This window comes from Cuculus canorus, chromosome 9 (genome assembly GCF_017976375.1).
Source record: "Cuculus canorus isolate bCucCan1 chromosome 9, bCucCan1.pri, whole genome shotgun sequence".
NCBI lineage: Eukaryota > Metazoa > Chordata > Aves > Cuculiformes > Cuculidae > Cuculus > Cuculus canorus.
The window spans coordinates 8,425,187-8,448,760 of NC_071409.1; the positions used below are offsets into that span (position 1 = coordinate 8,425,187).

At 39.4% G+C, this 23,574-nt stretch overlaps 2 protein-coding genes across 6 annotated transcripts in view; one reads left to right on the top strand and one right to left on the bottom strand.

Annotated features, from left to right (window-relative positions):
- DAW1 (dynein assembly factor with WD repeats 1) overlaps positions 1–23,574 on the top strand; it is a 312,498-nt gene that overhangs the window by 54,571 nt on the left and 234,353 nt on the right. The gene's annotated exons all lie outside the window — the stretch shown is intronic.
- Positions 1–23,574, bottom strand: part of SPHKAP (SPHK1 interactor, AKAP domain containing) — a 75,767-nt gene that overhangs the window by 26,291 nt on the left and 25,902 nt on the right. For all 5 annotated transcript variants that reach the window (XM_054074334.1, XM_054074338.1, XM_054074333.1 and 2 more), the window contains exon 3: positions 22,192–22,302. In XM_054074334.1, coding sequence (XP_053930309.1) covers positions 22,192–22,302 — 111 coding nt within the window. The remainder of the gene's footprint in view (positions 1–22,191; positions 22,303–23,574) is intronic.

Genomic DNA, 23,574 nt, shown 5'->3' on the forward strand with positions numbered 1-23,574 from the left:
GTCTCTATACTGGCAGTATGCTACATATCCAGAAACCATTTAATACACAATCCCATTATAAATAGAAATGCTTTTCCTATGCAGCTTCTTGTACCTGAATAACAAGAACTGGGGGTCTGACCTGCAGACCTCCTCTTCATAAAATCATAAACATTTCCACTGGGACATTACCAGGCACATTATCATCACTAACTTGCCAAGCTTTGATCTTGAAGAAGCCTTTCCTTTCCAGGATCATATAAGCAATTAGAATCATAGAACGGTATGGGGTGGAAGAGACATTAAAGCCCATCCAGTTCCATCCCCCTGCCGTGGGCAGGGACACCTCCCACTGGACCAGGCTGCTCAAAGCCTCATCCAGTCTGGTCATGAACACCTCCAGGGACGGGGCAGCCACGACTTCTTGGCAACCTGTCCCAGTGCCTTCTATCCCCACCCGAAAAAATTTCTTCCTAGTATCTAATCCAAATCTCCCCTCTTTCAGCCTAAAACCATTCCCCCTCATCCCATCTCTACACTCCCTGATAAAGAGCCCCTTCAGAGCTAGAGAAATTCTTTCCCCTCCCCTCTTTTTTTCTTCCCTCTGTTGCATGATTTCTATTAAGAAATCTGTGGAGTAAATTCTCTAGATCAATAATTTCAAGTCCTTAAATCTACTCTTAAGTCGGTGTGGAAAGCATGCAGACACCTCAGTGTCCACTGTCTGCAAATTTAGACTATCACTTCTTAAAAGAACTGCATGTTAAGAAATAATTTATTTATAAAGCACTTAGGATATAATGTACTACACACACAATATATTTTACTCATTGACAGATGGCCTCAGAGAATTGTTAAAAGCATAACACTGTATTCTCACTTCGGAGGAATAAAGCAATTTCTTCTATTTTTTCAGAGCCCTGATGCTAGCAAACAGCTGAAAGACAAGCAAAGAAATATATTATTATATTTTCCTTACTGCTTTAATTTCAGCTTGTATGAAACAAGGTTGCTATTACCAATATTTTAATATTCCCTAGATGAAAAAGGACAGTAATGGTAAGAAAGAAACACGATCTCAGAGGTATATTACTAACAACAGTAATTTTTAAAAACCTGTGTATTTTTCCGAAGTGTCTGTTCTAGGATGAAGTTGATTTCAGTTCTACACTATTTTCCCCAGATAGATTGCCAAACTACTTTTTTTTCTGTTTGTTTTGGAAAGCTCTAATGCCTCTTTTCATTGTGTACCAATGCCTGACAGTAAGGAAAGATTTTTTCTTTGTCCTATGAAATAGCTAATAGCTTTTGGTGAGATTAAAACAAGCCCAAGCTTGTGGAGTCTTTTATAAAACTGGTGGGTTTTTTTTTAATTAAGAAGAAAATCTGTTTTCCAATCCTTTTCTATGTCAAAATGCTAACTCAGCAGAGATGCCACACTAGTAGTAGCTTCTTGCACAGTGCTGTAAGGGAGAGGAGCTGTTAGCAGCTTTTGAGAAGAGAAACAGCTTCGAGATGCTTGGTCCCTTTTCTCCCATGAAGCAGGAGTTCTTCCAGCTTCTTCCTAGGGAAGAGGTTGAACTGAAAATCCACTGGAGTCCTCCCTCTCACTGGGATCATAGCTGTTGCTTGCACCTAACTGGTACGCTTACCCTGGTAAGCGAAGTGAGAGCTGTAGTCTTGTATTCTGTGTTGTACAGGAACGCGATCAGCATTGTTTAAGTGCTGCAGGAGGTGTTTATTCCCACCCCAATCCAAATACCTATACATTATATACCATTCTCCGAAATAAATTTCAAAAATTATTTTAAAATAAAGGAATTTAAACTGAAGAAAAATAGAACTATATAGAGGTGGCTTGTGCAACCTCAATTCTACCTCGTGTGCCCACCTTCATGCAGTGCAGGATCTCTGCCTGATTCAGTGAACAGGAAGACTGCAAAAAGGTGCTGAATTATGAGGAAGTAGAGACCAGTGTGTCTGCCAGTTTCTAACATCTGAGTTTATGACTTTGTAATCTAAAGAATGATCTTACATATGGTTTCTTTGGTTTTGACATCAATCGGTGACGTCTTTAACGACTGCACAGTTAAAGACAGCATCAAAGTGCTAAAATGATGGCAGAACAACTTTCAGATGGCACAAATCACCTCATCCCTATCACTCTTACTGTATTCATACAGCTTATCCCGGGTTTAGTGCCATATACTGCAGCGTAGGCTAAACTTCTGTGTATGTACTTGGTTTTGTAGGGGAATTGTGTAGAACTCCCTGTGTTCTGTGCTGTCCTTGTTGTTATGTTGGTATAAATGCTGTCTGGAAACTGAGGTTATGAGGTCTTTATGTCCCAGGTCTGTGCTGCCCTGCTTTCTCCACCCTCCCTCCCGTCTTCTGTCCCAGCACCAAATCTACTTAGACATGCAAGGTGCCAATTCAGACAGCCCAAGAGAGAGTTAGAAGAAATAACTGGGCTGGGACTGCACTGCAATCTGCTGGTAATACTTACATTTAATTTCCTACAAACAGAAGTGAAAAAGATAATTAGCCCCAGGAGAGAATAATTCTATGCAGGCAGTACCTGGATGCAAAGGAAGAACATGGTTTAAATGCCTAAGCCTGAGGACATGCAGGATACAACCAACCGTGTGGCCTAGGAAGGCTGAGTGACTGCTGAACCCAGGGCTGATAATAGTTTTGTATATAAAACCAGATGAAGTGGTGATGAGAATGCAGTCCTCAAGGGCAAAGAACTGAAGCAGTGACTGTATCTCCACAGCAGGAGAGGCAAGTTCAAGCTGTGCTCTTCCTTGCACCTTAAGCATTTGACAATGACACTCAGTAGTTATTTTGTTCACTTTAATCGTTAGCATCTGTTGCTGACAGGAGTCCAGAGGTGGGAGCAGGCAGGTAGCTGTATGCCAGGGCAGTCAGTTGTCTCCTCTCTGTCCTGGTTTGAGCAATGCAGGTATGAAATTATATCAATGTGACTTTTAAATTAATATGTATCTAACTGTGCTTGTTTGTCTCTTCCCTTCCTCCTTGTGCCCAATGCAAGTAACTTGCATCTTAGATTAATGCAGTGATATTCTGATTATTTAGCGTTACCCTTTGAGAAATTAAAGGCTTATTTCCATCTTGATTCCCCTCTGTATTGCGTGTAGATATTGTATATTCTCAGGACGTGCATTGTTTCTTATATGCTATTCTGCTACTGAGCACTTTATCCCTTTGTTAAGGCAGAGCTGTGATGGTAGAGTTTGTGAACAGGATTGTGAAGTTTTGCAGCAACTGTGATTGCTATGACAGTTCAGTTCTTTTTAAATATAGTTGCTCCAGAATTTTATTATACTGAAGGCAGAGACTCCTAGCTTTGGAAAGGTACTTTAGATCACCGTAATTTCCCCACCGCACAATAACCAAATACAGTTACTCCAAGGCATCACTCACTAGAATGGTCTCTATTTCATAGAGCTGCAAGTTGTGCTCCCTCAGGAGCTAAGGGCAGCAAAAATCCTAGGAAAAAAATACTTTTCACTCCAAGCATCTGAGACAAAGCAAACTAACTCACCAGAAATATCAAAGGAATGGCAACATGCCATATTTTGTCCAGAAATTTTTTTTGAGCTTTCTCTCTTTGAAAATGACCAGCAAAATTCATTTATTTTTGACTTATATTAGGATGGCATAAAATGCCCTTTTCAGTAGATTCTAGCAGTGCACCCATCTGTTTTTCCTGTCTATGGCAAGATCATTTGTTTTAATGGTTATCAAAACGCTGATCTGCAAAGCTCCCAAAAGAGAATCTTGTATTTATTTTCACTTGAATTCTTCATGCTAATGTGAAGCCTAAATAAAAACTCTTGGACTTCTTGTGAGATATGTATCTCTCACATCCTAAAATATATTATATATATATCGTATATATATATATATCATATTTTTGTCTATATTGTATATATGATATATATGTATTATCTATATATGTTATGTGTGTGTATATCTCCTGTCTGTAAAGACCACTAATTATCAACTTTTGTTGTCTAAACTTGTGCCTGCTTAAGTCTTATAATCACTATTGAGTTTCGAGTACCATTTATTTAGTTGTTTAGAAAGACAAACAAAATAGCTCTAAAGTGATGATTTCTAGGTAAATTCTCTAAAATGCCAAATGAGATTACTCTTTAGTAATTTAATAATTAAACAAACTACCTACACCTAGGAATTTTGGAGATCTCAGGAATTTTTTTAGTATCTAGCTTTGTTAGGATTTGCATGAATGGAAGCTGCTTGTGTGAGTTTTTGGGAAGCTTGTGGCTTTGTCATTTCACCACAATTATTTACTAGAAGAAAACATTCATAACTGACACCTGAGCCCTACACGGCTGCACCTTTCAGTGCAATTTGTACAATATGACTCTGATTCCTGTGCTGAAAAGCTGCTATCAAGTTTTCACTGTGACTCAGGCTTTGGGGAGTAGAAGTTCCCCTACACTGCAGCTTCAGAAATTTGAGGTCTTTGGCAAATTCATTGCATTTGATGGTAATCTTGTTACCAATAACTCTTTGACTGCCCCAATTAATATGCTCATGTTGGGTGTAAAACCTCACAGAAATTATTGCATCCATCAAGACCCAAAGCAATATCCAGTTTAGTATTTCTACCCTTTGCTTGTCTCTCATTACCATTAATGAGATTTTGTGATTCTCTATCACCGTTTTAATTTACAGACTGGGGTGAAAAGGGTTTCTTGCTGCAGAATGAGTAGAGACTACTACTGCTCTTGCAAGACTCCAAAGTTAGTGTATATTTCTGTAAAATCTTATGAGCCTGCATTAGTCTTCCTGCATTACTTTTTTCTTAGATCTTGTGCTTATTTCTTTTCTTTCTTTCTGTACCCATTTAAATATGAAGTAGAATCTCAAAGAACTACATAATATAACTGCGACAGTTAACAAAGCTGAGAAATCTGATTTCAAGGCCAGTCTGAATAAACCAATCATAAATATAAACCAATAAAGTAGAATTGATACCATCATTTAGCTTTGTTCGAGTTAATCTTGTCTTTTTCCATTTCCTGTATTTGAAGATTACTGGTATGGAAAAATTATGGTTCCATCAGACCACTGCAGGGGGTGTTATTTTCAAGGAGGATTTGTTCCTGAGCAAAATAATAAGTATGAACGCAAGACCAGTTTGTGGGTTTCACAGAAGCCAGTTCTGCTCCTTCCCCTCTTCTTGCGTCCTTTGATCTCCTGCTCAGCAGGGCACCTCGATTCCTGCTACCCAAATATCAGCACAGTCGTCAACAACATGTCAGTGACCAGGCTGCTCCCGAAAGACAAAGATAAAACTTTATAAAACAGTACTTACAAATTTTAGGCACTTCTAGGGAAAACATTTCATGGAAATTGTTGAAACTTTCAATTGTCAAAACGCCATGAAGTTTTAACTGTTGTGGGTAATTGTCTGGTCTATAGCTGTGGTTAACTATAGGCCAGACTCTGCTAAATAACAGAGAAAATATTTAATCGTTTGGAAAAATTAGCTACTTAACAATAAAACCAAGGTGAAAGACTGACTCCCTGCAGCCCTAAATTTTGATTGTCTTGGCAGTCTCTGCCCAGGCCAGTCTTGGTAAGCCAAGAAATGTAACTGTCGGCAGCCCACAAAGCCAAATAGATGCATACTTTAATCTTATAAGCAGCTGAAGCAAGGAATTATTAGGATGTTGGATATAGGGAGAAAAGAGCATTGATAGTGCATTACTAAATGAATGTGTAGATTTCTAGGACAGTTGATTATTTGACTATTTGTTAAGACACATAGATAGACTCATTTTGTACAGTGTTGCTCTAAACCATTATAAAAATCAATTATTTTTCCCAAAGACATTTGTATGTCATGTAGAAGCAAAAGAAGAAGATTAAAAATTGTAAGTCCTTAAATCCATTCTGCTTATCTGTGCATGTCAAACAGTTCTGTGGTGCTCTACAGGCATTTTCAGTACTTGAGAAAGATGAAGAAGTAAATGGTGCTAAGCCTAATTTAAAAACGCAAATGATTTTGCTACCAAAAAAAAAAAAAAGTCAAGTGAAAATATTCCACAGCAGTGACAATGAGAGCATGATCAGACTCAGGTTCCACCTGCTCCAGGTCTCTGGGGCATACGAGGTCACACAAAAAAACTGAGGCTGTGCCTGTAACTCCTTATTTAACAAACTGAGAAAAACAACTATGATCATCTTCAAAGTAGTTCCCTTCTGAGTTGATACAGCTGCATATGATTCAACATTGAAAGCAATTCCACAGATCATTTTCTGAAAGGCTGCTGAGGATCTCCATTGTTTTTGCTCTTAATGTCTTCTACTGACAAAAACTCGGTTCCTTTGAGCACCACCTTGATCTTTGGGAAGAGGCAGAAATTGCAGGGAGCCAGGTCTGGCAAGTAGGGTGGGTGCTCAACAACAGTGATGCAGTTATTAGCTAGAAACTGCTTCACAGACAAAGTACTGCGGGCTGGTGCACACAGACATTTCCCTATCAGCTGTAAGAAAGGATCTAAATTTGAACATGTGTGCACTCACACTGAGTAAAGCAATCAAGCTGACCTGTGACGGGATAGAACGTGTTCTACAACCATCATTCTGTCTCTCCCCTCCCACACTTCGTTCCCAAGCTATAGAGTTAGTCTTGGTTTTTTGAGTTGGACCGTGTATAAATGAGCAGGTACTAACAAAGTACATCTATCAGCTGGATAGTAAGAGTACATTGTGAGTTACACAACCAGATATAAGGTTTTAGGAGCTGAAGCAGCAATATCTGGAAGACTTTTTTTTCTTTTTAAACTGAGCACGCTATTTCTTCCTTTCCTGTGCTACTCAATAATGCTTATCACTTTGACACCCAAAATGTTCTCCCCTACCCTTTTGCAGTATATTGTTAGTATGCATAATAATTTAGACCACATTTCTCATTTTCATGCTGTCTTTACATAGTGGGGCAGGTCTGCTACTTACTACTGTCACCTGGGCTTAGGTGCCTTTGTTCTGGACTGCAGTGGGGGAAGAAGGGATGGGCAGGTGGTACTTTGCAGGGTAGCAAAGACAAAATCAGCAGCTCCGTGGTTGTTACACCTCGTGAAACATGTCTCCTAATAAATTTATATTCAAAGCCTCCTGTGGAAAGGATTTCAGGGCTGTGTCCAGTGGATCCGACACTACTGTCCCCAGATTTAAAACAGGCCCCTTTGCTCTGCTGGTTAGCGAGGTCCTTCTGTAGTAAAAGCACATCATTCTGTAAGTTCTTTCTGCTTTTGAGAAGATGAGGTGGGAACTAAGGAAGGAAACACAGGACTGCTGATGGATTTTGGCCGAGTTCAGTTGTATCATAAATACGCATCAATATACACATTAAGAACAAACATCAGGTTTGTCCAATCTAACTGATCAAGATCCCTAAACCCTTCCTTCTCCCTACGAAGCCCATACCGGCCCCAGTGCTGCTTCCTGCCTCATGGGTTGTAGCATTAAACTATGACCATCACCTTTTTCCCCCTCTGAAAAGGAATGTTTGTAACAGTATTTGCATTCAGTACACCAAAGATCCAGCTGCAGCTGATCAATGTTAATAGAAATTACAGCTTCACAATGGATACAGGTGGGGTCACAGTGTTCTTAGCTCCATCTTAGCACTTTACCATCAATACCTAACAGAGTCTCCCTGTAGAAACCTACAGATAAAGTCGAAGTACAAATTAAAAAATCCACTTTTTCTGTGGCTGCACTAGTTTGTTCTTTAGAGACTTTTCCCGCATAAAATAAATTTAGCAACTAGCTAGTGGTTTGCACTGCAATTCAGAAGACAACATACCCTGCTCCAAACATTGAGTTCACAACATGTGGCATAGCCTCTAAAATGAGCAACTCATAGTCTTTAATAACAGGCTTAAATCTACTAATCTACGTTAGTTCAGTTACACAAAGGCCAATGAAGATAAGACACAAACTACTAGGGAACCAGTAGTATGAAAGCAGAAGAACAGAAATGTCAGTGCCAGGTTTGTGAAAGGATAAGCCCGGAACAGCAGTGATGTATTCTGCCTTGTGTGTCCCTTTTTAACAGGGTGCTTCAAACAAAAGGCTAATTGCCCAACTTCACCATCTCAGTCTTTCACTGTGGGCTTTGTTCCTGCTGTGGCTCACCACTCTCTTCATCATTTGATAATTTATGGCTGCCAATGGCTTTAGTAATTTTCAACTAAACATTTAGGGACTGACCTCAGTTTCTGCTGAAGGAGACTTGCATAGCATCTGTCTAATCACATGTGCTCTACAAAGTCCAGGGTAGCTCTGCCCCAGCTGTTAGGTTAGAAATAGGTAGAGGTCTGAAGCAGCAACATTACTTGGAAAAAGAAGAAACACTACACATTCTTGTGCTTATGAAATGGTCTGGAAAACAGCTGATTTTCTGATTGTCTATGTGAGTGCTGGGATTAGAAAAGCCTGTTTACCTATGTATTAACATTCCAAGGCTAACTTTGAAAATGACTACAGATTGTCACATGGAGACCTTGACCATACGTACTCAAATGTTATGTCTTGATTGCAAACGAAGATTTATCCTCTAAGCACACAGGATGGTAGGTTTGTGTGTCATGTCAAGCACACCAGATACCGGATCACGCAAACTGCGGAGGAGTCACAAGAAGAACACTAGCAGGGTAGAAGCACCAGTTTTCCTCCTTCTCCTACTGTCAGCACTGGTGGCAACACAGTCTGTCTCCTTATCAAAGCTACCCACCCCCCAGCCTTCTTTGTTCTTCTCACCTGCCTCCCACAGACCATCAGGGCTTGAAAAAAGCTGAAGCCCAATGCTCAACTTATGCTGATGGAGTCTGTTGCTGTGGGTGGTTGTTTGACATGGCTCCGTCAAGACACCGGACACCTCTGTCTTTCTATTTAAGCCTCTCGGAGCCACAGGGGGAGGCTCTATTGCCAAATGGGTCCCTGAAAGGAGTGGGCCTGTGGGTCTGTCTGCTTTTCCATAAGTGGGGGCTTACTTTCGTGCTGTCCTCTCTTCCTCTCTGCCTATTTTTAGAGGGCTGCTTTGTGTTAGCATCCATAAAAAAAAAAGACTGTCTTCTATGATACCATCATCTTGGATCCCACAAATTTTTGGAAAATGAAATCATGAATCACCTAACAGGCTTGCAGAATGTGTTGTTCAGTCACGTTAGAAAGATTCAAGTCAGTTAATTTGACATCTTAAATATATGCTCTCAAAACCCTAAATGCCACTGCATAATTAGAAAGAAAACCTTAAATGAACTATGAAATTTCCTTTTCCCTGAATTCTTCTTTATTTGTTCTCCCTTTTTGAATTTGCTCTTTCAATGCTCTCAGTTGAGCCTGACATTATTTCTGTTGGTAAACAGGCAACCAGAAACCATAATTATGCTTCTTTACTGAAGCTATAATCCTAGGTATTCTCTCCATTCTTAAAAATATATTTAATCAAACTGATTTAAAACTGATTCAACTAGTTCTGATAAACTATTTTTATGCACCAAAATCCACAGCTGCTTTGGGACAATGTTTGGCTAATTACATGCAGTTTTTGATAGCTTTATAAGTTCGTGTTCCAGCTGAAGTCTGATCTATTGATTTCCAGAATCCAGTATAAAATAGTAAAGATAAATTATTTCCTCTCACTGAGTTCTTTAAGCACTCTTAAAAATAAAGAAAAAAAGAAGGGGGCGGGAGAAGGTGCGGATCTGGGAGGACTTATCATACAAAAATACACTGTTTAAGAAGCAAGCTTTAAACTCTTCCTAACACATGAAGTGATTTTAACTGGGAAACCTCATTTTGGTGGATTTGATACTGATTCTTCCCAAATGCTTAGAAAAATATGACACTATCCACATTTGCATGCCATCAGTTAAACAGAGAATGGAATATCTCAGTCAAACATCTGCTGGAATCTGTGGGAGGTGGTCACCACATCAAAATTATCGAAACCATCTGTGATACTTGTGAGTAAGGCAAAAGTACCTGTACTTCTGCACACTCACCCATTCTTACAAACTCTGTATTCCTGGAACAAGACTGCACAGCTGCTGAAATCATGGATGTTTTTCTACTAAGTTAAATAGCAGCAAACAGAAATAAAGATCTTGCTGTCCATGAGTCACATGGATTAAGTTTGTCATTATCATTTTCATGCTTTGCAGCTTACAAATTGAGTTCTTCATTCCACATACTTATTTGTATATATGGCTGGAGGGAAAATATCTGACCCACACTTTAAAGCAAGAATCTCCTAGCTTACAATTTCTCATATCTGAAATGATGAAGCTGGAAATTAAAAGGAATTTCTTGTCCAGACTTTCTTCTTCCCCGTATTTTTCTAAGCTTCTACTAGTACAACATCTGCCTTCTTCACAGCCTTTCTGAACCTGTAGATCCGAGCAGTGATGCAAACTGGACTGTGAGGCTCCCTGACATTCTTTCTGTGGAATCATCTTTAAGTCAGGCTCATATTCCAGAAAGGTCTCTGGAAGCTCTTACAATGATAATTAAAGTCAGGGCTTTTGTAGCTCCCAGTTCCTTTGCAGAAGAACAAAGAGATGAGAAATCCTTGTATCCAGTTGAGGATTGGATTTGATCTTTCTTGAAAAGGAGCTAGAAACCTCAGCCTGAGGGAGTTTCCTGCAATGCTATCAGAAGTGGTGTTTTAGGAAATTTGAGTAACACTATGTGGTTTGATTCCTGATTGTCCTCTAACTTATGCTGATGCTTTGAGAAGGTAAATATCTCTACAAACCAGAAACTTCTATCCCTGCTTTTGCTTACCCCAGTAACTTCTTCTTCATGTAGTTAGGAAAAAACTCCGCCGTGTGCTAACACAATTGTGGTAAAATGGATGTTATTTGGATAACTTTAGTGGATCTTTCAGTTCAAAGGGCACATGAACGTGCACTTTGCCTATACAAGGTCCTGAGTTCTGCAGAGGAAAACATCTATGGCAAAATACTCGACTACAATTAGGCACAACTTACAGTGGAATGATAAGAGCACAAAGCAACGGCAGAACTTCCAACTCTAATACATTCTTCAAGTTCTCACTTCTACTGTCAGCGGGCATGTGTGTTTGTCTCAGTAATAAACAACCGCTCATTTAACTTCACAGAAGCTCCAGCGCTGCAGCCAGCAGCTGACTGAACTGGAGCAGAGGCGATGAGAAGAGCTGCCTGGGGGCAGGAGGTCTTTGCGCTCACTCTGGCCCACTCATAAATTTCTCCGCTATTTAACGATATAACTGTGCAGTCACACACACCCCAGTGAAGAGGAAATGAGGCTTATGAGAGGTAGAAGTGTGCACATGTGGCTTTCTTGTGCACACCGTTCCATAATGCCTAACATGTGATCTTCATTCAGCTTTCTTCTCCTTTCATACTGTGCTGCTTTAAAATGCCTTCATGCAGAGCGGCGAGGCTGGTGACACCTCCATTAAAAAGCATGTGAAGGGAAAGACATTTTCCTAGTTTCTGGGAGAAAGAGAGATCCCAACTGTTCACAAACTGCTAGCTGAAATCTGTTGAATGTCAGGGAATATTGAATAGAGTATTGTCTCACCCGTTTGTTTGCTTGTTTGTTTTGTCATTGCTATTATTTAGCCTCTTAATGCTCCACCTCTGAGTGGCCTGGGAGGCAGGCAGGATTATTCTGTTTCCTGCCTTTCTATCAAATTGGTGTGCTGTCATGGGATGGAACAATGTAATCGGGTAATTCCCATGTGTTTCCCTTCCCTGAGCAGAGAGATAAATGCCTATTGAATAAGGATGCGTTATAAGAATTGACATACCCTTTTTGTAGAGATCTGAGATATTTCCTAAGAAATAAGGAAACTGAAAACTACCATCTGATGCTTTTATGTTGCAGTTATTTGCTTTTAGATTACAATTTCCTTTCCCCCGGTGACTAAATTTTGGTGACTTATTTTCCTGCTGTTGGCTCTCATTACTTCCTTTTGGAGTTGTTAACAGTTTAAACTAATATCCATAGCTCAACTTTTTGGTAGATAGGAAACTGGAAATGGTATAAGAGATGTAGTTCCACTCCTTCACACACGGTAAAATTTGATCCTTTAATTTATATAGTTAAAGAGGATTTTGAGTTGGACTATGTCTTTATATGAGGTGTTTGGAATAGCCTGATAGTGACTCAGAATAAAAAAGCATCTTCTGGAAGACAGAGCTAATTATCCATTAATATTTGGATTCGACGCTTGTCTCGCATTGATTTCCATGCTTGCCAAAATGATTCTGGCAGAGGAACCGGCTGTGTAATGTAGAAATAAAAATATTAGTTTGGAAGTACTAAATGTGCCACGTAGCTGCTTGAAAAAGGTGAAGACAAATGGAAGTGTGAGGCAGCAGTATTACACAGGTGGGAGAATTTGAAGGTGATAACCCCAGAGCTTGAAGAAGCTCGGGCACACCTTCTGCAATTTAATCTAAATAACTCGGAAGGCTTTTCACAACAGATACCCCTCATCTCTCATCAAAGTGAGATCAAAGTGCTACTGCAAATCATCAAAAATCCGACCCTTGTCAAAGTAGGACCACTCTACTGACACTTTCTATGCCCAGAACTTCAACAAGATGCAGAGTAGGTTGGGGAAATGTCAACTTGAAGCCAGGTCTGGGTCTTCTTTCTGTTGTACATCCTTCATGTGATTAGAGAGTGACAATTTCCCCCTCTGGCTGTGAATGGTAAAAGTCTTTTTCCACTTCTTGCCCTATATTTTCATTAGGATGGCCACAAAAATCAGATTCTATGTAAAAATCACTTTTCTGAGATGCACAGCTGCTGTCTAACATGCAGCTGAGGTTTCCAACCGCTATTCTTGCAAGCCCTAGTGGAGCATTTCCAAAACCTAGTATTGTCTTCTGTGAAACACTCAAATTCACCTAAATAAGATCCTGATGTGACTTTTCTGTGTCTCCCCAGCCCAGCCACAATTCTTTTTCAGATATACATTGTATGTTGCAGAAGGATGTATTTATACTGCTCTCCGTCCAGCATTTTTAGCAGTAATTTACCAGAAATGTAGTCCCAATTACTCTTCATTAAGGCGCATATCTCAAACTGGTTGATTTATGGGTCTTGATATTTTAGAGACTATCCCTATTTTAATGGCCAGAATGCATTAATGAATCATCCCAAATCGTCTTTTCATAATTTGTTGCTTCAAAAATGGCTGTGAATATTTTCTTCCCATCAAGGCTTATTCCTTTGGGTTTGATGCAATTAACTGTCACTTATGACTTAAAGAAAATATGCCAATAAATATTTATGCCACATGCACCATCTGCTTTCTCCAGTGCCCTGTATACTTAATGTTTAACAAATTTCTATAAGCCTCACGCTGCAATTCATGTTAGAGGGAGCCCGTGGTTATAACAGCAGCAAGCAGTTACAGGTGTCCACTCTGGAGCCCGCACAAGTATCACGTTTCTTGATAAAGCAGACTACGGAGGCTCAGAGAATATCCAAGTGTGAAACGCTGAAAGGGACACAGCTGCAATACCTCGCTTGAACCTCCCAGTGTTTATTTAGAGCTTTGCCAGAGGAAGTCTAAGCATCGGGTTGTCTTAAATACAGATAAGAAAACAGTGCTGTCTGAGAGAATCACAGAGGGACAGGAAAGAAGATGGCAGATCTAGACAGATGATTAAAGAGTGTCCAAGTCTCAAGTTTCAAGGAAAGAGAAGAAAATCTATTGTCAGTCTTCCTCACCTCAAAATTCACGAGGCAACTTTTGGCTGCTATATAAAATACAGGCATGATAGTGAAAATGTGGGAATACAGTCCTTTAAAGGCAGATTTAATTTCTGCCTTAACATTAGCTCATATGTGAAGCTGTATTTTTCAGAGCCAAGCATCTACAAGAACGAAAAGAGAAACACATTTTACAGATGATACAAGTAATCATTTCAGCAGCCTTTTAAACTGGTGCCTGGTCTGCCGTCACTGGGCACCATAAGGCAAAGCGTAATCGGTGAAGAGGAGGGTTTCTTATTTCTCTGTGGAGCTGAAAGAGAGACCCTCTGGAAGGCACTGTCCTTTCCACAGCAGCCTGAACGCCCACACACGCCTGAGGAAGGACTGAGTCTCAATGTCACAGTTTAGCCTGCAGCTGTTGATTCCTGCTCCTTGTCAGGATATAATTAAGGTATCACCAGGCTTAGCAGAAAGATGGAACTTAAAACTAAAAATACCTCTAGTTTATATGGCTTACATCTGGAAAGAAATGGATGGATTTTGATTTCTGAAAGAGAAAATGCTGTTCTTGAATATGGTCGAGTAATTACTGAGCGAAAGATAAAATAAAATTCCCTGTCTATATGACATAGTGCTGAGGGTGTGCATCCAACCACGCAAGAGAAGGCAAGCATCTTAGCATGTAAGTCTATTTTACAGAGACATGTTTAATAGCAAATGTAAATCTTCAGTCAAATGCAATAATACAAACCAGTTGCTTCAGCTCTGTATGGTCACTACTGAGGAACAGAGACATGGTTTTCATTTAAAAAAAAAAAAAAGAATAAACTCCCCCACACACACTTTGTTAGCAAGTTACCTGGAATTAATTCTAGTACTACAAGACTGATGTAAAATATAAATCTATATGTTCGTACCTAAACATATGTAGCATCAAATCTTTAAAAAGTCTTGGGTGAAGAAATGAATGAAAACCACTCATAATCTACTTTAATTCAACTGAAAGCTGCTCTCTGTTTTTAATCTCAGAATACACCTTGCCAAGGATTTTGCCTTTCTGCATATGTTATCATTCAGTTCGAATTAATTCATGGGAGCTGCTTCCTGGATGGTTTTGTTCCATAACTTGAGTGAGCAGTGGCATTTGTCTGACAATACGGTGAGATGATTCAAGGAATTGAATTGGCCAGAAAAACTAATTTCTTAATTTCATAGTTATTTTTCTCTCTGAACTGACTACTGCATATTAGTACAAATGCCACTGCAGTAAAAAAGATGAAGTAGGGGTGGGAGGAGGAGGTGAGGCCACAGAAGCCCTAATTTGACCAGTTCAAATTGGCATGTAATGGCACCCCGAACCTCCTCCTGAACCTGTTTAAAAGCCTGATGGCAAAACTGCAAAGAAATTGATAATGCTTAGGAACTTGCTCAGGACAGTGACGCTATGCAGACAGTTCTGAAAGTCCAGCTGCTACGATGGCAAAATGACATTCTTCACTATCTCAGTAAATGGAGAGGTCATAGGCAACATGATCACCTCTTTTCTTTCTTAACAATCTATTTTCTTTCTGAACAAGGAACAGCCTTGCTACCCATCACTAATACAAGCATTGCTTCCTTTCCTTAAGATGCTGTCTGTCTCCTAGACTGGGTACGTTCTCCTGCACTCGGTACTCAACTAACCAGACAACAACCCCAAGTGGCAGCTCTTCCTCCTCCTGTGCTGTGGATGGATTAGAGTTCTTCCCTGTGGCCTAAGCCCACCAGTTGCTGGTTACTGTCTCCACCATCCCCACCTCCTTAGTCATATTACGCACTTTCCTTTGTGCTACCACCAGCACTCATCAGACCACTTAGAGAAAAAGCGCAAACGGCATGTGGGCAGACAAAAGAAGCCAACAGTTAAATGAGAGGGTACAAGACTGAATTTGACAGAAGTTTGGGCTGCTGTCCCTCTGCTTTCCCTCTTCTCTGTTTATAGTGTTCCTGCTCCCTTGGGCTGAATCTAACCAATGTCTATGCATACAGCCTACATTATATGCCTACTTGTGTGGAGTATTCTGGTGTGAGCATTTATGTTGCTACAGAGCAGGAGTACTTGCAAGTGGAAACACTGCTGGACCATTTCAAGAATGTTTCAAATCTTTAAACCCTTTATTAAAACTGTTCTCTCACCCATTTGCCTGCAAAGCCAGATTTTTATTTTTTTTTTTTAAAATGAGTTTTAGAGCCCTTGGCACATCCTGATTTTTTATAAAGTGATATCTTGTTATTCTAAAGTAAGAAATAGGTATTGTTTTTTAATACTTTTTTTTTTAATTGAAAAGCAAGTATTTTCTGCCTTCCATATCTATCACTGCTGTCGAATGGTGTAAATTTTATTTCCACTTCTCCAGGATACTTGACAAAAAGTTTGCAGCATTCCTGCCAAAGTCTAGAAATCCCATTACCCCTCACATAGAGGCACAGTGCTTGGGAAGGGTGTATTTTCCTAGATCAAGTGTGATTCCTAGTTAGACTGTGTGGAGCAGGAAGGCCTGCTTCCCAGCCTCTGTGTTGGGACAAGAAGGTGATATGAAGAGGGAAAGGGCATGATGTCACATTTCATGGGAAGATTATTGGATTCAGGGACCATTTTGAGAGAAAATCTTTCTTCGATGCAAATATTTCTAATGGTTTTTTCTCTTTTGCTAGTCTGGAGTGTGAAAGTTGAGAGAGTTTCTCGAAAATTCACTGCTGTGATTTATGCATCTTGAGGTGAATGAATGCCAAACGTCTTGCAGGACTATACTACCATCTTTGTTTTGTTTTGTATTCTATTTTTTTCTAAAGAACTCTTTTCATTAAGAGTTCCTAACAGACAATTAAGATGCGCCTTTAGCAGCATGACAATAGCACCTTAATCATGCTGCTCAGGGAATATAGTAACAGGATGAGGAGGAATGGCTTTAAATTGCAAGGGAGAAGATTTAGATGAGACATTAGGCAGAAATCGTTCACAGCGAGGGTGGTGAGGCAGTGGCCCAGGTTGCCCAGGGAAGCTGTGGCTGCCCCATCCCTGGAGGTGTTCAAGGTCAGGCTGGATGGGCCTTGGAGCAGCCTGGCCCAGTGGGAGGTGTCCCTGCCCATGGCAGGGGTTGGAACTGGATGGCCTCTAAGGTCTCTTCCAACCCAAACCATTCTATGATTCTTACTCTACAGCCACTGAGAAGAGAAATGTCAAACTGCTAAGAAGTTTCATAAGTGATTTTTCTGTGTGCAAGATTAACACTTCGCACGTTAGGAGAGTTCAGTGCTAGAAGAAACTATAAATCACCTCATTAAGGAAGAAATCACATTTCTTAACTTGTACTAACATAAGCCAACCACAAATGTTCAGCACTGGTAATGAAATAAACTAGACCTTTGGTTTGGAAGTAGGGACAAAGCATCTATTATTTTTTTCTTTTCATATAAGGTTTGTTTAAAAGCATGTCCAAAGCAGGGAACATTTGATGTAGGTACAGAGAAAGATAGTTGGCAATAATGGAGTGGACAAAAGTATATAAATTTGCGTGATACTACATATATTTTATGAGGTCTCTTCATGGGGTAAATTAGAAAGTCATATTATAGATATTTTAATTACAATTTTAAGTCACTACTTGCATCTTATGAATGATTATGCCTTATGAATCCATGTATTTTATTCTATTAGGTGGGTTTTGATTAAGTTCTCATTCAGTAGAAAGGAACAAAAAAAGACTTCCATAATTAAACTACCTTTAAAATGGATATTGCTTAATTATTATATTAGCATGAAACTAATCTGCAGCATTAAACTGACGCTAAGCACTTTCATTGTTAATTGAACTAAGTTTAATATTTAGCAATTTCTCAAATATTCTCTGAAGAGGAAAAGACCACTTAAAATATCAGTGTAGAAGAAGTCGTTCTTTGAGGGAGTTTAACCTTTTTAAGCAGACAGCACAGCAAAATCAGATACAGTCATCAGAAATAAGGATGGCAGCATACTTCAATCCACCAACATTTTAAAGACAGTTGGCAGGATGTTTTATTCCTATAGAGAAATGGAAACAAACAATGCTACTGCCTGGGATTTACTTTCAGTTTCTCCCACTGGGCCTTCACCTCAAGCACACAGAATTCTCTTTCAGGGGCCCCTTGGTGCCTCGCCTCTGTGGGAAGCCTCCCTAGAAAGCCCTAATAACCTCAGACAGTTAGCCCTGTCCCCCTGGGTATCTAATCTGGTTTCCTAAATGTAAACCCAGAAAACTGGACAAAAATACTATGTACAGAAAGTAGAAAAGGAAAGCTAGTACAAGACAATCTTTCAAACTCTGTTTGCATCACACCTACTCATTATACTTATAACACCTCTTTCCAACTTTACTTATAACAACTCACCAACATACCCCTAAGTTGGCATAGAAGTGGAGAACAGACATCTTGCTACTATTTCTCCCTATGATTTCTATTGTTCATCCTTGCAGATGATGAGAAACACTGGATTAAATATGGACATACTAGAATTTCTTTTGTTATGATGGAGTACCAGAATTGGAAATATTAATTTTCAGAGCTTAGGAGAACTCCAATTTAAGCAAATATAAAATACTCTTCCTCTAACACAATTTATTGTTTTCATATCATACTGGCTACATTAACCAGTTTTGAAATGAAGGGACTATTATACATATCAAAATACACGTTCTGCTTAAAAAAAAATCTCTCTTTGAAAAAGCAGTCTGCTATAACTGAGTTAAATGTTTAGTGTTTTAATAAATCAATGTTAGTATACTCGGTGAGCATATGTAGGACAGCCATGAGTTTATTTTTACTTGTACTAACTGTGCTAATCTGTAATAGGATGTAATGAGTATAACATTTATGAAAGCTACGTTCATATGCTCTCGTTGCATTTATAGTTACAGTAAGATTAGAGCCCTTACAACTAAACATGAACTCTTCCAAATGAAAACTGAACACAATAGCTAAATGCATTACCACCTATCTTTTGGAAAGGCAACTGTTAATGATACAGTACATATGAGATTTCTTTTATCCTTCTGCAAACCTAACGAAAACTTTCAGAAGCAGTTTGATTAAAACATCCCTGGCACTGCTGGTAACAGCAATTTCTAAAATCTTTGACATGAAAGAGAAGGCAGAACATATTTTCTGCTAAGGGCAGTCTGGTTTACTTGCTAATCGAGACGCCAGGGAAACTATTCCATGTTCATATCCTTCTGCCCACCTCATTCCTGCAGCTTCTGTTCGTTTAGTGTCAGTCATTGGAAAGGACTCAGAATGAAATCCTTCACAGGATTTTGAGTATGATACTGAACTAATGCTTATTCCCTGCACAGTGGTTAAGTATTCCCTGTTCCCTTGTTTGCTCATGTGCACAGCCCTAAGAAGCACACGTATATCTAAGGTGAGGAGAGCAATTCTGAAAAAAAATGTGCTTACGCCCAGATTCACATACCAAGTTTGATGATTAGTGTCAAAGTTTTCTGATGTACTGCTTGTATTTACATTAGTGGTGCAAATAGGTTGCACAGAAAAGTTGTGGATGCCCCCTCCCTGGGGGCATTCAAGACCAGCCTGGATGGGGCTTTGAGCAACCTGCAACTCCCACGGCAGTGTGTTGGAACTGGATGATCTTTAAGGTTACTTCCAACCCAAATCATTCTATGATTCTATGAAAATTCTGTACAGTACTGCCACTCAGAATAAATCAACCAGGAATATGACAAAAACCCCTTCAGTTATAACAGTTTACAGTCACTATTTAACAGTAACTCAAAAGCATAACCTCCAGGGACAGACCAAGAACTAAGCTTCCAGGACACAAAATGCCTTTTCTCTTGATATGAACAATGATGTTCCAAAATCATATTTAACTTCTTAGCTTCTAAATTAATGCTTCCTATAGACGATACTTTAATTTCACTCACTATATTGTTGTCTATTCCACTTCAGTATTGTTAGTATAAAATTCTTTCAATATAATCTGTTTTCTTCTATAATGACAAATGTAGATTGAAGAATTAAGTAGGTACTAAAACTTTGCTTTGAAAATTGTGAAACTTTTTGAGCGTGTGGAGTTGGCACTGTGTTCAGAAAGCCATACAGGGAAAGCTGTCTGTCATATGCAGACTGCGCAAGGAGTAAGCAATGGGAGATGACTTGGCAGACCTTGCTTTAAAGCATACCCTAATGTTCCTCCCATGTAAGAAAGGGGCCAGTTAGAGTCTGCAGTTGAGGATGGCATTAGGAACTGTGGGGCAGTTCTGCATCCTGGGAGACTCATGGAGCACTTTTGCCCACTCTCTGCCTATAAGCAAACTACACCACCACAGTAGAGTAACGCAAGCTGTTTTCTTGGTAAAAAGCTTTGTCTTCTTTGACCAAATGAGATTAAGAGAAAATAAGCACCTTGCAGGGAATATTGTGGGCATTCAGCACATGTGAGATTTGGGTCTCTTGACTTGATAAAACACCTTATCTTGGAATCCCTTTTTGGGATTGTAATGAAAATCATTTCAGTACTTCTGCCTCTTGTATCACATCTGCAGAATGGTAAGAGTAACGCTTATTTTCCCTACAAGGTGACTGACCAGGTCTGGATAAAACCTGATCTGTGCTTTCAAGAGGAGAAGTGTGTATCAAGCAGCTATATCGGGTAGTTTTAAACCAAATCAGAGTATCGTTTTGCTTTAATAAACTACCTTTTCTCAACAGTCCCATCCTATCACAGATAGATATAATTTCCTATAAGATTCAAAGACACATCAACAATAGAGCCAAAGCTCAATACATCAAAAAGCAAGTCATAATTCTGTTTTATATTATTTACTTGGAGTAATCATTTCCTCTGAGAAAATAAGCCTCTTTTTCAGGATATGAAAATCTAAATAGTAAAATCAAATAACTGTAGTAAAATATTTTTTTTGGCATTACCAGCAATCCTTTCTTATATCAAACAAGGCTATCACTGATTACCTACCTGATGACCTTATTCTGGTTAAGAATGTATCGAGGATGCTGTTCCAAGTGACAGCGTCACAGCTGTCATTGAACAATGTTTGTAATTCCTAATACTGTGACCCTTTTTCTTAGGAGAACACACACAGAATGTTTAAAGAACAGTTAACTGCTGTCTGTCCACTTATGGGAGTCTAGGAAATCAGTAACGCTAAATGTTACTCCTTAATATCCCCCTCCTTGTTTCACCCAGCATAACAGACACAGGAATCTGTTTAGTTTTTTACCTTATACCTCGTATGGTTGTTTACTAGCATGCTTAGGTTCTGTATTTTTTTGGTGGAAACTGATAATCCAGTGGACAGCATGGCAGTGAATTGAACCCTGTAACCTTTGACCATATTCCTAACTTTTTCCTGCTGCAATTGCACTGCTGTATCACTCCCACTGTTCTCAAGCACGCTGCACCACCCGCAGGCAAGACACGAGCCTCCAGTCATCGCCACCATGGGATGAAGATTCCGTTTCTTGACAGCAGGCATCTGGGTTCATCAGCTACAGCTGAAATGTCCGTGTGCTTAAGGGAATCCCAGCAGACTCCCCGAGAGCCCTTAGCTGGTCCTTTAGTTGTGCGCAGCAAAAGCGGTGCTGGAAACCTTTCGCATGAGAGAAAATTGCTCTCTTCTAAAGCCCTTGTTGTCTCACTGAGGCCAGGGAGAAGCAAACAAATGGGATTTTGATTAAGGATCTCATCTCCTTGAGTCCTTCATCAAATAAAAAACTATTACAATCACAGCAATGAAATTCCATCCAGTTTCATGTGGATAGGGTGTAAAGCAACAAAACAACTCCTATTTCTTCATGTATGTTCTTAACCAAAAGCTGTTCTTAATTGCATTATAACCCACAACAGTGAGAGATAAATTTCACTTCAAATGTAAAATAATTCCGCTTGAGTTCTTCAGCAGCTTCTCCTCATCTAATATGGAAAGACTTTTCTCTTTAATTGTATCTCTATGCCTTCAAGAACATTGAGCAGCCTTTTAAACATCTGCTCTCTCCAACCTGCCACTTAACAAGTTATGGTTTGGAATAATTTTCTCTTTCCCTTATTTTTCTCTCTTGTCAGTTGCAGATTACGAAGCTAAAAAATAAGATAGAGAGGGCCACAGAGTCTGAAGGCTAAATGTAGGGAAACTCTGCAGCAATCTTTATTAATGTGCTCTGTATAGAAATCTGTAAGCATTTTTGCTTTGTACATTTGCTTTTAACAGAAAACTGGAAATTACAGGAACTACAGACAGATTGCTGTCATTCCAGTGTCAGTTAGTCAGCGACTTTTTTAAATTGAACATGTACTGTGGTCATCCCCAGACCCTACCCAAACAACTCGCAATGGACTTTTCCCCAGAGGAGATGACAGTGAGTACTTACCGAGGCACAGTTGCTTTCTGACTTGTCTTCCAGAAAGCCAATTTGGCATGGTGTCCTCTGATTCTGCAGCCAGTAGTCTGTTGATTCTAGCAGACTGTTACTGCAGAGAATCTGTTAAAATAGTTAAAAATAGTTAAAATAATTAATAAGTCTGCTCATTCCTATAGTGCTTTCGGGGTAAAGGAAAAAGTATTTCCATGTCTAAGGATATTTTACCTACAAAATCTTGTGGGGGCAGGACTGGGACACTTGTTCCTTTTGTACCCGTCCAGTTAATGCACCTTAAAGGAAGTGTTTTATTTACCCCCTAAAGCAGTAGCTTATTTTCTTCCAGAACAGAAAGTCCTTGGGAGATACTTGAAGGAGATGCCTAAACTCAACATTTTTATTGGAAAATATTGCTTGGAGTTTTCTTCTGTGTTAAAGTGATAAACATAGGTATTGGGGAAACTAATCATTTAATTATACCAGAGTGCACAAACTTGCACCCTTTAAGAGTTATAGTATCTCTCTCCACAACAGCCCAGTACCATTCATCCTGCCAGCAGGCTCATTTCTGGGACTGGCTAGGCTACAAACGCTTTCATCTTAAACACATTTTTCTGCTTTCTGAGAAGCTAAACTATTTAAGACCTGCTGGAACGAGTACTGAGGGCAGTCAGTACCCTGAGACCAAGCTCTGCGTTTGATCTCTCTGTGTTGACTCAGTCCTGCAGCTCACGCCACAAGCTTTGCTCAAACAAAACCAAAATGGGGCTACAGATATTTGTAGACTATAAGGAAGCAAAGCCAGTTTTGGAAGTCTGATGCTTACTCGCTGTCTCTGTCCTAATGTTTTACCATGAAAAAGACAGACCCTTAGTATTATTAAAACAACCGGTTAACCTCAGGAAAAGAATAGCTGCAACAATGATGCTACTTATAGAACATTTTATATGGGTTATCACGTTCCCCAGGCAGCAATGTTAAGAAGTGTGTTTGTGAAACAGAGGTATATTTTATTGGTACTTCTCATAACTCTTGCATTACATGGAAATAGGCTGTACTCTAGCTCTTTAGCCTTTTATTTTAATAACAATATTTTGAAATATAAATTTGTTGTTTCTACCTGGAAAAAAATCTATTTACAGTACTTTCCTTTACCTTAGTGCATGTTTTGCACTGACACATCCTTGTCCTATTTCAGGAACACAAGGTTTATAAGCCTAGATCCCTTCCCTACGAAGAGAAGTGAGAAGAATTTGTGAGGCCTCATTTCTCAGGGAAGATGAATGATGGTAGAAAGCTGAGCTGGTCAGTTGACACAATTTTCTTATACTCAAAAGCAATTCAGAAGTAAGCTTATTGCCACCCACAAACTAACACCCACTCTAATTTTTATCT